General features: G+C 34.8%; 1 protein-coding gene and 1 non-coding gene across 2 annotated transcripts; one reads left to right on the top strand and one right to left on the bottom strand.

The window, feature by feature from the left end:
• Positions 1-767: 767 nt before the first annotated feature.
• Positions 768-1,547, bottom strand: LOC127136608 (uncharacterized). The gene has a single exon (XM_051063146.1). It carries the CDS (start codon positions 1,545-1,547, stop codon positions 768-770), a length of 780 nt encoding a protein of 259 aa, XP_050919103.1.
• A 1,045-nt stretch (positions 1,548-2,592) lies between these two features.
• LOC127077456 (small nucleolar RNA R71) lies at positions 2,593-2,699 on the top strand. The gene has a single exon (XR_007787267.1). It is a non-coding gene; the product is annotated as a small nucleolar RNA R71 (small nucleolar RNA).
• Positions 2,700-16,416: the final 13,717 nt, after the last annotated feature.

Genomic DNA, 16,416 nt, shown 5'->3' with positions numbered 1-16,416 from the left:
TCAAAACTGAATCCGCATACCGAGAAATCGTCCATAAAAACTTCCATAATCTCATCGAGGAAATCTACGAAGATTGACATCATACAGCGTTGGAAGGTAACTGGGGCATTGCAAAGTCTGAATGGAATTCGTCTATAAGCAAATGTTCTGTAAGGGCATGTAAAGGTTATTTTCTCTTGGTCTTTTGGGTGAATAGGAATTTGGAAAAATCCCGAGTATCCATCTAAATAGCAAAAGTAAGAGTGTCTAGCTAGACGTTCAAGCATTTGATTTATGAATGGGAGAGGGAAATGATCTTTCCTAGTTACCTTAGTTAGTTTTCTGTAATTGATGCACATACGCCAACCGTTTTCCACAGGCTTATCTACATGCTCGCCTTTCTCATTTTCCACAACTGTGACACCTCCTTTTTTAGATACCACATGTACAGGGATCACCCACTTACTATCTGAAATTTGATAAATTATACCAGACTCTAGTAGTTTTAGTACTTCTTTCTTAACCACATCCCTCATTATAGGGTTTATCCTTTGTTGATGTTCTCTGGAAGGTTTAGAATCTTCCTCCAGCAAGATCCGGTGCATGCACACGGATGGCCTTATCCCTTTGAGATCAGATATGTTATATCCTAAAGCTGAGGGATACCTTCACAAGATATCTAAAAGTTGATTCATTTCATCTTCATTCAAGGTGCCACTCACTATAACGGGGCGATTTAGTTCTTCATCTAAAAACTCATATCAGATTCTTGGGTAGTTCCTTAAGTTCTATAGATGGTTTCTGAGGACATGGAATATGGTTGGGGTAAGTGCTGAGCATTCATAAAGGTTTTTATCCATGTAAGGCTCCATTCCAAATCCGTCGTCTTCTCTTATGGGAGTCGAGGGAATATTCATTGTCTCCGAAGGTCCTTCTTGATCAAGCTCCCTTATGCATTCATCGATGATATCGATGGCATAACATAAGTCTTCTATGACTAGTGCCATTAGGAATTTGGAAAGTATAAATTCTATCTTTTCATCACCTACTTCAAAAGTTAATTTTCCTCTTTTAACATCTATTATGGCTCCCGCTGTTGATAAGAAAGGTCTACCAAGGAGGATTGGGATTTCGTCGTCTTCTTTAATGTCCATTACCACGAAATCTGTTGGGATATAAAGTTGGTCGATTCTAACTGGCATGTCTTCTAATATGCCTATTGGATATTTTACAGATCTATCTGCTAATTGAAGAGACATCTTAGTCGGCTGCAATTCTTCTAGGTTTAATCTTCTACAAACTGCTAAAGGCATTAAGCTTATGCTTGCTCCCAAGTCTAGGAATGCTTTCTCTATAACATGATTCCCTAAAATACAAGGTATGGAAAAGCTTCCAGGATCTTTCTCCTTCTTAGCAAGTTTATTCTCAGCAATGAAGTTGCACTCTATAGGTTTGGGATCATCAAGCCTACATTTGTTGGTCAAGATGTCTTTTAAGAATTTAGCATAAGATGGTATTTGGGTGATGGCTTCAGTGAATTGGATTTCTACGTGGAATTTCTCGATCATCTTTATAAAAAATTTATATTGGTTATCAATTTTGGTTTGTTTAAGTCTTTGCGGGTATGGAATTGGTGGTTTATAAGGAGAGGGTGGAACATAAATTTTATCTTTATCTTCTCCCTTATCTTTCACTTCCTGGTCTTTTGTCCCTCTAGTTCCTCTACTTCATCTATAGACACAACATTTTTCTTAGAAGCCTTTTACCCACTCAAGGCTGAGTTTTACAGGTTCGTCATAAGTGGTCCCACTTTGTAGGGTAACAACGTTAGCTTGCCCTAGGGGGTTAGGTTGAGGTTGTCCAGGAAATTGCCCTCCAGGTGTGGCCTGGGGAGCTTGTTGTTGTGCAATTTATGAGATTTAGGTTTCAAGCATCTTATTGTGAGTGATTATCGAATCAACCTTAGTTCCTAATTTTTTGATCAGTTCATTTATATGAATATCTTGGTTTAGGAACTCTTTGTTTTGCTGAGTTTGGGCCGAAATGAAGTTCTCCATGATTTTCTCAAGGTTTGGCTTTTGAGGAACGACCTACATAGGTTGGATTGGTTTTTGAGCTTAAAAACCTGGTGGTCTTTGAGGTGTAGAGCTTTGAATAGGGTTATTGTTTTTATAAGAGAAGTTTGGGTGATTCCTCCATCCAGGGTTGTAAGTGTTCGAAAATGGATTTCCTTGGGCATAATTGACCTGGTCTTAGTTTGATTCAGTTAACAGATTGCATTCAGGTGCAAGATGCCCTTTGGTTCCACAAATTTCATAATCTACAGCTACTGCAGCTGTAGGATTTGTAGACATGTGTTCAACCTTCAGGGCTAAAGCGTCCATTTTAGCTTTCATCATGTCCATACAATTTACCTCATGTATTCCTCCTTTGGTCTCCCTTTTCTCCACTGATGCTCGTTCTGACTCCCATTGGTTATTGGTTTGTGCCATATTTTTTATGAGAGCGCAAGCGTCGGGGTAAGGTTTGTTCATCAGAGCACCACCGACGATGGACATCTTTGTGTTATAGTGAAGTCCATTATAAAAGGTGTGAATAATCAGCCATTGTTATAGGCCAAGGTGTGGACAAGCTCTTAGTAGTTCTTTATATCTTTCCCAAGCTTCAAAAAGTGATTCACCCTGATTTTGAGTGAATCTGGTTATTTGGTTTCGAAGGACAGCGGTCTTACTCGGGGGAAAATATCTTGCAAGGAACACTCTCATGAGGTCTTCCCAAGTAACTATCAAGTTAGCCGGAAGGGAATCTAACCAAGATTGTGCTCTATCTCTGAGGGAAAACGGGAATAGTCTTAGACGAATTGCCTCAGGAGAAGCACCGTTGGTCTTGAACGTATCATCTAATTGGATAAAAACTTTTAAATGCTGATTTGGGTTCTCTATAGCGAGACCCGCAAATTGGTTTTGTTGTACTAGTTGTAATAAAGAGGGTTTTAATTCGAAATTATTAGCAGGAATAGTCGGGTTCACTATACTAGAATTGGGTTCTTATTTAGAAGGTTGGGCGGATTCCTTAAGTGGTCTTCGGTTTTGACTTTCGGCCATTGCTCTCCTAATTCTTTTGAGCAAACGACGTGCATGAGCGTATCGCTTTGGTTCTACTATTGGATCCTCTAAACTTCCGGTACTGCGAATTTTTCACATTTACCGCCTAATAGGGCCTTAGTCTAGACAGTGTAACAACAGGGTATAAAAAAATTTGACGTAATTGGTCCCCGGTAACGGCGCCAAAAACTTGATGGATGTGTTTGCTATCCACAAGTATACGGAACACGTCAAAGTAATAAAAAGATTATCGTTTTCACAGAGACCAAATTGTCAATCTATCGATTTCTATTATTACGGTGTTTATCTAAGACAAATCAAATAAGTAAATTCACGTACACAGAAAAAGAGAATAATGAAGTAAATAAATTCAGATAAAAAATGCAGGCTCGGATGTAATTCACATTAGTTAGGAAATACTCCAGTTTTTTCTAAATAGAACTACTTATGGGGCAATATTTCTACTTTGAGAAGAACCAATTTAACAGGAAATGTCGCTTTCGCGTATTCAGAACCGAGTTTCCTCTCTAATTAATGCCTTTCATTGTCACTTATGAAGGGTGCTTGTTGTGTTAAAGTAGTAAACCTATTTTTAAGAAATTTAATTCTTGACTTAGTTAAAAAGTGATTTTGATTTGGAAATTTTAACTTAAAAGAGATTCATGGCTTTCGCTCAAGGATCCAGATTTTAAACCTACAAACGCGTTTGAAAATAGTTTCAAAATTGTTTGCTAATAGTGTTAAAAATTCCTAATTAACCGGACAGAGTGCTTTCGCTAATTTTGACCAGTTAAAACTAACCAAGTTTATCTTTAAGAGTTGGACGACTTTTGATCTTACCCAACTATATCTCGACTCTACTTTTGTAGTTACCAACCAAAATAAGTACTAAAAACTTGTGTTAAAATCAAAACAACCCCTAAAGCATTTCTATAGATACAAAGTATGGAGTATCATCTTAACGACGATCCTTACATTCTAACCTTTAAAGATTTAACCAAACATGGAAACAGAAATCAACATAGCAGAATTAGTCATGTTTAAAAGAACAAGCAAATAAAATGTGCAAGTTAATAAACAAGTGGGTAAAAGCAAGACGAACAAGTAAATAAAGTAAAGCATGCAAGATAAATAAAACGTAAATGCAAATAAACTTGAATAAGAAACCTGCTCCAAATCGGAGACTTTAATCTGGTACACTGGAAAGTAAACTTGACTGGAAAGTAAAATTTGACTAGAAAGTAAAATGGCGGCAAGATTGTTTGTACAGTGCTCCAACCTAACTTCAACTTAAGTGTGATAACCCCCCGATGTGACGGATTATCGCTTTTACAATGGTGAACTTTAGGCTTAGTGTTATAAACTAAGTTGGATGCCTTTTGAGTGAAATGAAGACGCCTATTTATAGAGATTTTGAAAAGCTAGGAAAAGACAAAGTTGCCCTCCAACTACCCTTAGTGGGAACGAGCCAACAAAGATGGCGCCCGCCATGTGAACAAAATGAAAGAATCATGGGAACGTGGCAGTTACCACCAATTGACAACTTACACGTCATGGCACCCTCCTTGGCGGTTGCCATGTTGGACGCCATGTGTACAATTTTCCACAAAAACTTCTATTTCTTGCTCGTTTGGCTTTGTTTCTTCACAAAAGGCTCTTGTAGGGTAAAGTATCTGAAAATAGGACAAAAAGCAAACATAACACAAGAAAATGACAATAAAAACCTAATAAGCATGTGCAATCCGAGTCAAATACACAGTGTGTTTCAGTGTTATCAGGATACGATAACATGATGCTGAACCGTATGAATCATTTGGGCTATAGACTATTGTGGTGGCTGCGTATGGTTGTTGATGGTTAGGGTTTGATTCTTGGTTTTGAGTGTGGGTGTGTAGCATGAATTGGTTGTAAGGATGGGTGTTTGGTAGTTGATGTATATGGTAGGGTGATGGTGTGAGGTTGATCGTTGGGTTTGGGTAGGTTGACATTATTCCTGGGCAGGGATTTGTTTTTGGGCATTTGATGACGAAGCTCGTTAGCATGGATCAATCAAATACCTTGGCTCAGACACAAACTGGGGCGTTGTAACTGATCTAAACCATGCCATATAATGTTGAGTTGGTCTAGCACCATGACTGGTTCGTTTAAGATGTGTTGCCATTGATTCCTTCAATGACGACACATCTCTTTTATGAAGTTTCTCCAATCGGAATAATCCCATTGACCATCGACTCTTTGTTGATGTCAATCTCCCAAACACGTCGGAGGTTCTGGAATTTGTTATTGCATGTCGAACTGTTGGTGTAAGCCCTAGAGGCCAATAATTTTGGTACTTGTATCGAATTATTTATTAATAATAAAAGGCTTTTTCTTTAATATGTTTGTTTAATAAAGTCCCTAGAGTAGCTAGTCCGTTTAATGTATCAAGTGTGACTTAATCATGAGATCCCATTAAACATAAGGACATTATTCTTAAAGTATCCATAGTCGAGCTTTGTTGTAAAGTGAGATAATATTAAAGCATTAAGACTATTTTGTATATAGACTGATGATCACATCTCATGGATCATGGATAAGGAGTTATCAAGTCTTAAACATAAGTATGAATATTGAGAGTAATATTTATACTGAATTGACCCGCTATGAGAATATTATATAGAATGTTATGCTAAGTGTCATAAGTTATTCTCATGGTGATAATGGTGTATACCATCCTTTGACCTGAAACCACTATGTACCCTAGATGTAGAGTCGAGTGCCTTATTGTTGATCAAACATTGCCCGTAATTGGATGACCATAAAGACAGTTGATGGGTACTCCACGAAGCATGCTAAGGGACATGAGTGACCTAGATGGAATTTTCCCATCTTGCGTAACAGGATCAATGTCTACAGGCCCAATATTGAACTGGACAAGGATGACACGGTCTATGCCTTGTGTTCAATATAGACATAAGGGAAAAAGGGTAACTATACACATAAGTATTATCACAAAAGGATTTGTCATATCACATGACATTTTCGTGTCTTGGATAGCAGTGATGGGTTTCTAGATACCGCTCACTGTTTATTATGTTAAATATGTGATTAATATAATTGTCAATGCCACGAAAACCTACAGGGTCACGCACAAAAGGATGGATTGATGAGAGATAGAGTAACTAAGGAACACGGTAAGGTACGGTGCACTTAAGTGAATTGTAGAACATCGTAAGGTACAGTGTACTTAAGTAGAATGCGAAATATGGTAAGGTACCACACGCTTAAGTGATTTTGGTATATTATAAGATATGGGCCACATACACTTAAGTGGGATTTTTAGCTTGCAGCCCATACAAGTGGTTCTATAAATAGAACCCTTGTGCAGAAGCATTTGTGCAATTGCAATTTTGTTTCTCTCTCTCTCTCTCTCTCACACACACACACACTCAAAGCCTTCATTCGTAGCAGCTAGCAATGAGATTGAAGGAATCCGTTCGTATGGACTAAGTAAAGACGTTGTCACCATTCAACGTTCGTGATCGCTCCGTAGATCTGCATCAAAGGTTTCAATTGCCACAAGAGGTAACGATTCTATCACTGATCATGCCCATTCGTAAGGATCACTAAATGAGATTTTTTAAAATTTCGCTGCATTTTGGATCGCTCTTCTCCTTCACGAACTGCAGTTTTACACAGTCACTCTGGTGCATCTCCACAGTAGTGAACTGGATAATTGGTGTTTTTGCTGTCTAAACTGCATCATCATCATGGTTAACCTGATGATCAAGACCTAGATATGACCTCCAGATAAACTATACAAGAATATCACATGATTAGAGGATATGTAATTGGATAATTTTTTTAAAAATCAAATGTAGAGTTGTTTAGTAGTATTACATCGTCTGGTCCAATGTGGTTTAAAAGATTGTGATAGACTACTATATCGTGTTTGGGACACTTGTTGTAGTTCATCCCTTTAACTGACCACCTAGATAGAAAATATTGAAAATATATTAGTTACAGTTAGTTGTAGTATAAAGTCTAATAAATTAGAAGATTAGATATAAACTCACTTTGTTTCATAGGGGAATGTGAATGGCTTCTCGTTGACCGGGGCGAGTGACGACAGTCTTGACCAACCCCATGCTTGTAGCAAATAGGCGCAAGAATAAAATGTACAAGTATTTTTTTGGCATTTTTATACAACGAACTATATAGATGGGACAAAACAGTTGAACCCCAACTATATGTGCTTACCTTATATATGTTTCGTAACAACGACAAATACATAATATTTACCGTATTATCAGTACTTTCAGGAAATAAAAAATTACCAAATAGAATCATAATATAACACTGAGATTTAATTATCTTTTCACACTTGGTAGATTCTTAATTTAATGTTGTACTTGAATAATATTGTTTAAGATATTTTAAATTAATACCTTGACCCCTAGTTTGATCAGAAGTCTCTCTCATAGTTGTGTCTTCACACAAAGGGGCACCCAACAATTCATCGCATATAGAGTTATCTTGGTTAACTCTACCATTTGAGGTCTTACCATCGATACATAGACCTAACAACATGTACACATCCTCAAGTGTGACGGTACACTCACCAAAAGGAAGGTGAAATGTGTGGGTCTCGGGTCTCTATCTTTCAAACAAAGCAAGAGTAAATTTGTAGTCAACTGAGTATGAGACTATGTTGAGTAGATTACCAAAATCGCATCCTTGAATATATGGTTCTATCAAAGGATCGTGTGGTACATGTAAAACATAAGAAAAAAATAAGTAAGAAGAAGTAATAAACTATAGAGATATTTTGTTAGGAAATAAGAATAAGAATAAGTAATAAACAATATAGATTAAGTAATAACATACAAATGTCACAATATTATTGATTGTCCCTCAATGTTCATAACTCATAGTCAATAGAGACATATTATTGCAGAGAGGTTGGGTGTTGCAGATAGGTTGAGTGTTGCAGAGAGGTTGAGTGTTGCAGTATTTATAAATGAGAAAGTAAGTTTGATGGTAAGTTGTATTCAAGGGAAAGTGTACTTTTCATGTGATGTATATGTGAAGGTGCCATTGGTAAGGGCACGTGCCTTGTATTTTTGCATGCATGTGAGGATGTACCAGTGGTAAGGGCACATGCCTTGTGTTTATGCATGCATGTGAATAGGCGACATTGAAAAGGGCACATGAGTTGCTTTATGCATGTGATCACGCACCATTAAGAAGGGCGCATGCCTTGTCTTGTTAGGGCAGAAGCATCTTTGCAGAGAATCATGCAGGCGCATGCCTTGGCTTATTAGGGCAGAAGAATCTTGCAGGCTCCATTGGTAAGGGTGCTTGTCTTGACTTGCCTCTGAATGGAATCTTGCAGATTCTTTAAAAAGTTGATACGTGATCAGTGTACTTGCCTTGTCTTCTGCATGCGTTGTCTTTACCATCTACCATATTTAAATGCATGTTAATATGTGATCAATGCACTCACCATCAAACATTAAACTTACATCTTAAAAAAATATCTTCATCACCACATTACATGATCAGTGCCCATACCAAAGGTGAAATATTTGAGTGTCACTTATTTGATTTTTGTTTTCACAACACAGAAGCAACTCGGTTTACAATAAATAGACAATCAAATTTTTCACATTTGAAACAAAGAATAGAATAGAAAATAAATTTTTCAACATTCATTTCATATGATAACTACCATCACAAACAAATACAACACATAAGCAACACGTAAACAACAACACAACAAACTACAACCAATAAAATACCATCACTAACAAATACAACACATAAACAACATAATTATGCGACTACAACAACATAACTATGCGATTGCAACCATCAAAACAATTTTGTAAGGAGTATACATCATCTTGTGAACGTCTCTGTCAGTCTTAATATCCACCCATAAACGAACTTCTCCATTTTGGTTGAACGTGATATCAAGCCATTGAATTATTCTGATCCTTCCACCCTCTGCAATTTCTCCATCTAACCAACGGTTCAAGGTCCTGTTAAGACGTTCAAACGTTTCTATATTCCAAAGTCGGATCTTTATCGGAGGTTGCACTGCTAAAAAGATTAAATTGACATTTCTCTTGTGAATCTATGAATATACATACATTTTAAAGAAAAGAAAATTAAAGGAGATTGAAGGATGGAAGAAAAATGGAAGGAGGGTAAGAAGTTATGTGAAAATTTATGGAAGAAATGTTGTGTATTTATAGATTAGTGCACATGCATGCGTCATTGCTTTGGACGCACACACACATGGCTATATGCATGCACCAATGCCTTTGACACACACTCACATGACTACATGCATGCGCCAATGCATGTGGCGCATTCACATGCATGCGGCAATGGCTAGGGCGCCTCCTATTGATTGCATAGTAGATGCGTCAGTTCAACTGGTGTATAAATAATGAAAAATAGTTATTTCTGTAATTAATTTAAAAAATATATTATTTTAGAATTTAAATAAAAAGATATAATTATTTTAAAAAAAACATCTTCAAAAGTTTGAGACGTATGTATTGAGTGCTATTGTATTTATAAAACACTTATTATTATTATTATTATTATTATTATTATTATTATTATTATTATTATTATTATTATTATTATGAGTGAATGAATCATTACAACAATGAACCAAGTGAAATTATAACAAACCCATAACATAAGTAAATTAGAAAAAAAGTTAGTTGAGCTAACTAACTCTTAACTTCCAAAACAAAATTGTAACCACCACATCAAGCAACGACTAAATACCTATAACTAGTATTACATCTAATACTCTATTAATTAAATATGATTCTCAAATTGATTCTTATAAAAAATTTATTAAGTCAAATTGATCCCTAATTTAAATTAAAAAAACAAATCTCAGATTAATTAAAAATTATAATTTTGTAAATTGGTCCATATGTTTTAATTTTTTTAAAACTTTAGAATGAATTTTTTTATAATTTTATCCAAAAAAATAAAATAAAATAGAAATGACGTTTTTCCCTTACTATCAGAGATAATAAATCTTTTACGAGTCCGAAAATTTATAGTACCCAATAATAATGTGTCTCTAAATTAATGAATGTTGATTTTAAAAAAAAAAATTATCATAAAAAAAAAATAGCAGCGCGGCTATTGTTTAACTTCTACGTCTATATAATGTTCATTATCTACTAATACAGTTAAAAGTTTTGGTAAATGAATAAATTTGTTTTCCTAACTTAATTGTCAAATTTGAAAGGGTGTGCTTTATAAGAACTATGGGGTGGGAGAAAAACTTTCTAAACAGTTGAAAATTGATAAAACTTTTTGGCCCGACACTTGTAACCTAAATAGAATCTCTACTGGGCTCTAGGATGGCCTAATCCCATCTTGAAGAAAGATCTCTTATGAAATGGGCTGACCAACTTATATTTAAAAGGAGATTATTTTAGGGAATTGTTAATCACTCCCTAAGTGATGGAAAAGTATTTTATAAAACTCCAAAATTCCTTTTATTTCAGAGATGCATCTTCAGACGCACTATGAGTCCACTGAAACACGTCTCATCTGAGTCTCACTCCATATTTTTTTTAAAATATTATTTTAGAGATACATCTTCAGAAAAACTTCATGTACACTCCATGCATTCCTCAGAAAAATACCTTTTTTTTGACATAAATTGTTTCGAAGTTGCATCTTTGTATTCACACCAGACATAATCCATAGATGCGTCTCCAGAACCTCACCATATAGTAATTTTTTACTTTGATTTAAAGATGCTCTGATGAATTTGATGATATATTACGAGAGATCATAACTATGATATCATTTTCAATTTTGTAAAAATTAAACCATCAAAATAATATGAAAATGACATATAAATTAATAAATCTGGAGTACAGAACGAAGCCAAAATAAAATAGAGTCGAAAATAGTTCTCCTAATACAAATACTATATATTACTGCACTGCCTCCTGTATTGTAGTGCCTCTCATGTCTCTTGTACTGTAGTGCCTCTCATGTCTCCCCCATCATGGCATCTACAATGTCCCTCGCCTTAGAGCCTTCTAGAAAGACTCATTTGTCTATATCCACCTGCCCAATCTCCATGATACGGTGACATCTATGCAACACATCAACAATATGATTTGCCCTAACCTGCTTCACCTCTAGTATCTCTTGTTGAGTTGACCTAGGTGGATCTCCTAGAGGATCTATTATCATATAAAGATGTGACACTCTTAAATACCATTAAATCTCACCTATAGTAGACCCTCTTGAGGGTATTCTCGTCTAATAGTTAACTCGTGATTATGGCAATATTCCTACATAGGGTTAGTGACTCTAGGAACTTTGGTAAAAACTCAAGAGCCATCCCTTGTGAGCATCACTAATTAGAAGAATTTAGAACCTTCCCATCATTAGTAAATCTCGTCTAGGTCGTTTAAGACCCCGTCACCCGTAGCCTCCAAAATACATAGACGGCATTGCATTGCATCCATTCTCATAAAAAGTTCTTAGCAAATTGCATTTCATTTCACAACATTCATTTTTGGTATTAAAAATATATATTTTGTCGCATCACATTCATACCTAATTTATACTAATTTACCATCTAAAGATAAACTCATATCCAAGTTATCATTCACGCTTGTATTGAACTAACTCTCAAATCATGGATGAATTTGCGATAAATCAAGAAACTCTTAAACATTAGGTCAACGAATTGAAATATAAAGTAGGTGAGATTTTGATAGCCTTGAAATCTTCGGTGAAAGAAAGATAAAATGAAGAACCCTTGGCTACAAGTGTGGGGCACCATAACATTATTCCTCAGTCGTAAAATATTAATCGTCCTCCTTTTCATTATCCTCAAAGGGAAATTGTACCTCAAATCATGCATCCGACAAACTACGCGCAACTACCAATCACTAACCCCTAAGATACTAAATCAAGAGAAAGATTTTATATTTTTGAAGAAAGACTAAGGACAATGGAAGAGAGTGATAATTATAACCTGGATGCATGTGATTTATGTTTGGTCGCTTATGTTGTGATTCCCTCGAAATTTAAAGTATTTGACTTTGAAAATTACAATTGGGTCATTGTCCAAAGAACCATTAGGTCATGTATCGTAGAAATTTGGTACATGCATCTCAAGAAAAACCACATTCACTCTTGGAAAGACTTAGCTGAATATTTTTGAACCAATAAAAGTATAACACTGATTTGACTCCTAATTGAATGCAACTACAAAACATGACAAAAGGGGATGATGAGACCTTCAAAGAATACGCTCAACATTGGATAAAAATTGCTTCCCATGTTGAACCTCTACTTTATGAGATGGAATTGGTCACCGTGTTTGTTGACACACTCAAATACCCATTTTATGAGAAAATGGTTGGAATATATTTACTAAATTTCTTTGATCTAGTCACTATTGACGAGAGATTCGAATTGGGTATAAAATAAGGAATAATCATTAAAAGTACTCAAAAAATTAATAAAAGTAGAGAGTCTACGGTTAGACGAGCATGAAGAAGAAAACATAGTTGATTCAGTAATGTCAATCATGATGAAACCTGAAACATCGTCTCAATTTGAACGAACATATCGACCTCAATCTTTGATTCGATAAAAGACAACAAAACATGAATCAATTATAAGGACTTATCCTCAAGATGATGATTATTTACGCATTTCATCATTTTCCTTTGTAATTTTCTTGTTTGTTCATAAGTACTCATTTGCTTTTAAATTTGTTCTTCTTTTGAATGGTAAGATTAATTAAATGACCATATATCTTTTGAACTAATATTAAATGGAGAATGATGTACCTAAAATACACAATATTGCTAAAGTATGCTTTAAATAAACGTGGTTGATGATGTAAGGCATTGTTTCACTTCCCAAACACTAACGAGGTAAGGAAGTTTAAACCCTAGTCACCCCCCTTTAAGCCTAGAATTTGTGCTTCTTTTTTTATTAAACCTTTAAGCTTGTCCCGGGGCAGAGTAGTTTTTCAATTAGTTTGGTCATATATTCAAATTTCAAGAGAACCATTTCATTTATACACTCCAAAAATGTTTTAATAAAAGGTTAAAAATATATTCTCTCTCGCACACATAGTATAATGTTAAAGAAGTTGTGAAATCCAAAATGTTTAGAGTGGTTTTTCCTCACTAAACATTATCATGACTATCAAGACCTGTCATGCCCTAATTTTAGCTCTAAGATCTCACATATCATTTTGCAACCTTGCATACAAATAAGGTCACATCTTAGTCCTCTCCCTCTCATCTTTGGGTTTACCTTTTTGCAGGGATCATCAAGCTTCTCTTTGTTGGTGTTTTAGCTTTGTGTTTATATGTTCATTACTTATCTAACCACTAATCAAAATAGAAAAAAATTGTTTTGTTTTCTCTAAGTTTATTGTTCAAGGTAGAGTTTTTCATCAAGAGCATCAAGCATGGTTCCTCAACTAGGGTTTTTGTTGATTCTTCAAGCCAAAGTATGGTCAACCATTGATTCTCAAGGGTATTATCTCTCAAAACATGATCTCTAAGGTTCTTAAGCATCTTTCAATCTCATTTTGATCAAGAGCATCTCAAAGTTTTGTTGCTTATTTCTCAAGAGAAGTCAAATGTTCATGTGTTTGTTTCCATGCCTTATTCAACAAGTTACCTCAAAATTTGAGCAATTTAATCAAGAGACATTCAAGGATAACTTATTTTGAGTTAATATGATCAATCATGTGCTTTGAAATGAAAGGAAAGTTCAAGTACACAAGTTCATTCCAAGAGGTTTGACCAAAAAGTCAACATTTGAAGTCAAAGTTCAAAGGATCACAACTCATTCAATTCTAAACATTTTTGAATGCTTATTTTTGCATATGAATCTTCTCAATATCATATAAAACTTCTTTTTACATGACCAGATCCAATTATGCTTGGAGGATCATCAAAAGTTGGAGACATTACAGGTTATTTGTGGACTTAGTGAAATGTGACATATTCTCAAGTGATTTTTTCTCATCTTTCAAGGAGTATAACTTCTTCAATTTTCAACATTTGAGGTTGATTCTTTTTGCACAATGTCATTTGTGATGGCCTCTACAAGTTTTCTTCAAGGGTAAAAGTTAAATTATGCTTGGAAGGCCATGGAATTCTTTGAAACATTACAGGTCATTTTCATCCATTTGGGACTTAGAATTTTCTAAGTTACAATACCAATTTTTTATGCCAACTTCAACATGCCACAAATTTGTGCTCAAGTATCCAAATTCAACCTTTCTTAGTACATTGTGATCTTTGATATGATGTCAACACATTGCAAGAAGAATGGGATCAAAAATCCTTATGAGCAAAATGCCCCATTGAGTTTAATATGGTGACTTGAAACTGAAGAAATTACCATGACCCAAAATTTGAACTTCACTAATATCAATTGCAAGACAAATTACCATGTGTTTTGGACCTAAACATGTTTAATCAAGTCTTTAGAAGTTAATTGACTATTAAAATGCATGATCTGGCTGAGTTTTGATGGATTGTAAGTCACACTTTCCACACATTCTGATCAAATTCGTTTTGCACGAATTAAGCTTGATTCCACACATATTTGGATTCTAACAAATTCCCTATAAATAAAGCAACATATTGCATTCATTTCCAAGCTTTTGAGATTCAATAAACCGATGTTCCACTCTGGAATTTTTCCAGATAATTGAGTTATCGTGTTGTGAATTCTATCTTGTTTCAATCCAATTTCTTGATTCCATTAGCATCTTCGGTCTTCTATGAAGCTTTTGCAACAATTCCCAAGCTCTGAGACCTTCTGAAGTGACCTGACCAGATCGAGCTTCATCAACTTCTGATCATCATTTAGACAAGGTAGTTATGAGCATCATTTAAACTCAAACAAGTTACGATAATGTAGTCCTTCACTCTCTGATGTTTTCCCCTAACTTATTTGATGTTGATTGATCGCGTTCATTATTTAATTTTATTTTTGTGGCTTGCTTGCTTCTGAAACTTCTATGAAATTCCCCATGCTCAGTTTAGATAAATGAATTTGGAGCATGAGGTTGAATTCGTGATGAGGAAGCAATCACATTGGTGGTAGTCTCGTGTTCTGAATTTACCAAACGATGAAACTCTAGTGAGGGACCATCGGGGAAGATGACCGGAGTTTATCTCAGGTCATCTGAGTTTGGATACATGTTAGACATTTGAAATGTTCTGATTTTTCCAATTTAAATGCAATCCCGTGTTTTATTTTTGCTAATTTCCACCGTGTGCCTTAGCATGAGGAGTATTGGATCTACCACATAAATTAATGAGGTCAGATCCAACGCTCGGTGTTTTTCTGATTTTATTTCTTTTTCCTTTTTCAATTTTAATTGAATTTTCTTTAAAAGTTCATAGTAAATTCATTTTTCATCCAAAAAATCCTAAAATAATTTTTAACATTCTCTTTTTATTTTTCTTCATCTGATTTTTATTTTTCCACATTTTATTTTCTTGATTTTCTATTTTTCTTGAATTTTTTATTTTTCATTTGTTTTAAGTGGTTTAAAAATACTTTTATGCTTTTTTAAATTCTGAAGAAAAAAAATTATGCTTCTTATTTTATTTCCAACCTTCCATAATTTTCTTGGCAATTTATTTGGTGTTTTAAAGGGCTTTATAGTATTTCCCTTTTGTTTCCCTTTTAAAGTTCATTTTAAAAATATTTTTGATGCATTTTATTTTTATCTTTTTGCATTTTATACTTGTTTGACCTTTCTTGACTTCAGTTGGTCTTGGACTTTGGTTGATTTGATTATATGACTCATGAAACTAAATGGATCTTGGGTGTTGATGGGGTGAAAATCCTAACCCACCAAAATGGATAAATGATTTTAATGATGACTTGATCAAGCCTTTGATCCAATTTGGGTGTGATTTCTCTTGTTCTTTTCTTCTTCATATCTTTCTTTTCCTCTTGATCAATTGGATGGTTTAGGTCCATCTTGTTCATGATGTATGGATCGGTGCTTGATGAAATTTTATCACTTCAAATCCACCTCCTAATTGGTCATGGATCATTTAAGGTACTTTAGATTGATGCATAAGTTTGTCCTAAGTATCATAAAATATGGATTGATGTAATGGACAAATTTCCTAGCCTTTGGGCTTGATCAATCCCATTTTTTTGTGTGGCATATCTTTAGGAGAATGATTTACATATCATTTCTCTAGCATGTTTTAACACAAACGTTATTATTGACCGACCTCAGATAGTTGTGACTTCTACATAAGTCCAATTATGATTGCTTAACATA

The sequence above is a fragment of the Lathyrus oleraceus genome, chromosome 4 (assembly GCF_024323335.1).
Source record: "Lathyrus oleraceus cultivar Zhongwan6 chromosome 4, CAAS_Psat_ZW6_1.0, whole genome shotgun sequence".
Taxonomy (NCBI): domain Eukaryota; kingdom Viridiplantae; phylum Streptophyta; class Magnoliopsida; order Fabales; family Fabaceae; genus Lathyrus; species Lathyrus oleraceus.
This window is presented reverse-complemented; position numbering and strand designations above follow the sequence as displayed.

What these genes read in the sequence shown, in the direction of transcription:
- LOC127136608 (XM_051063146.1), bottom strand. Translation starts at nt 1,547, where the DNA reads ATGATCGAGAAATTCCACGTAGAAATCCAATTCACTGAAGCCATCACC.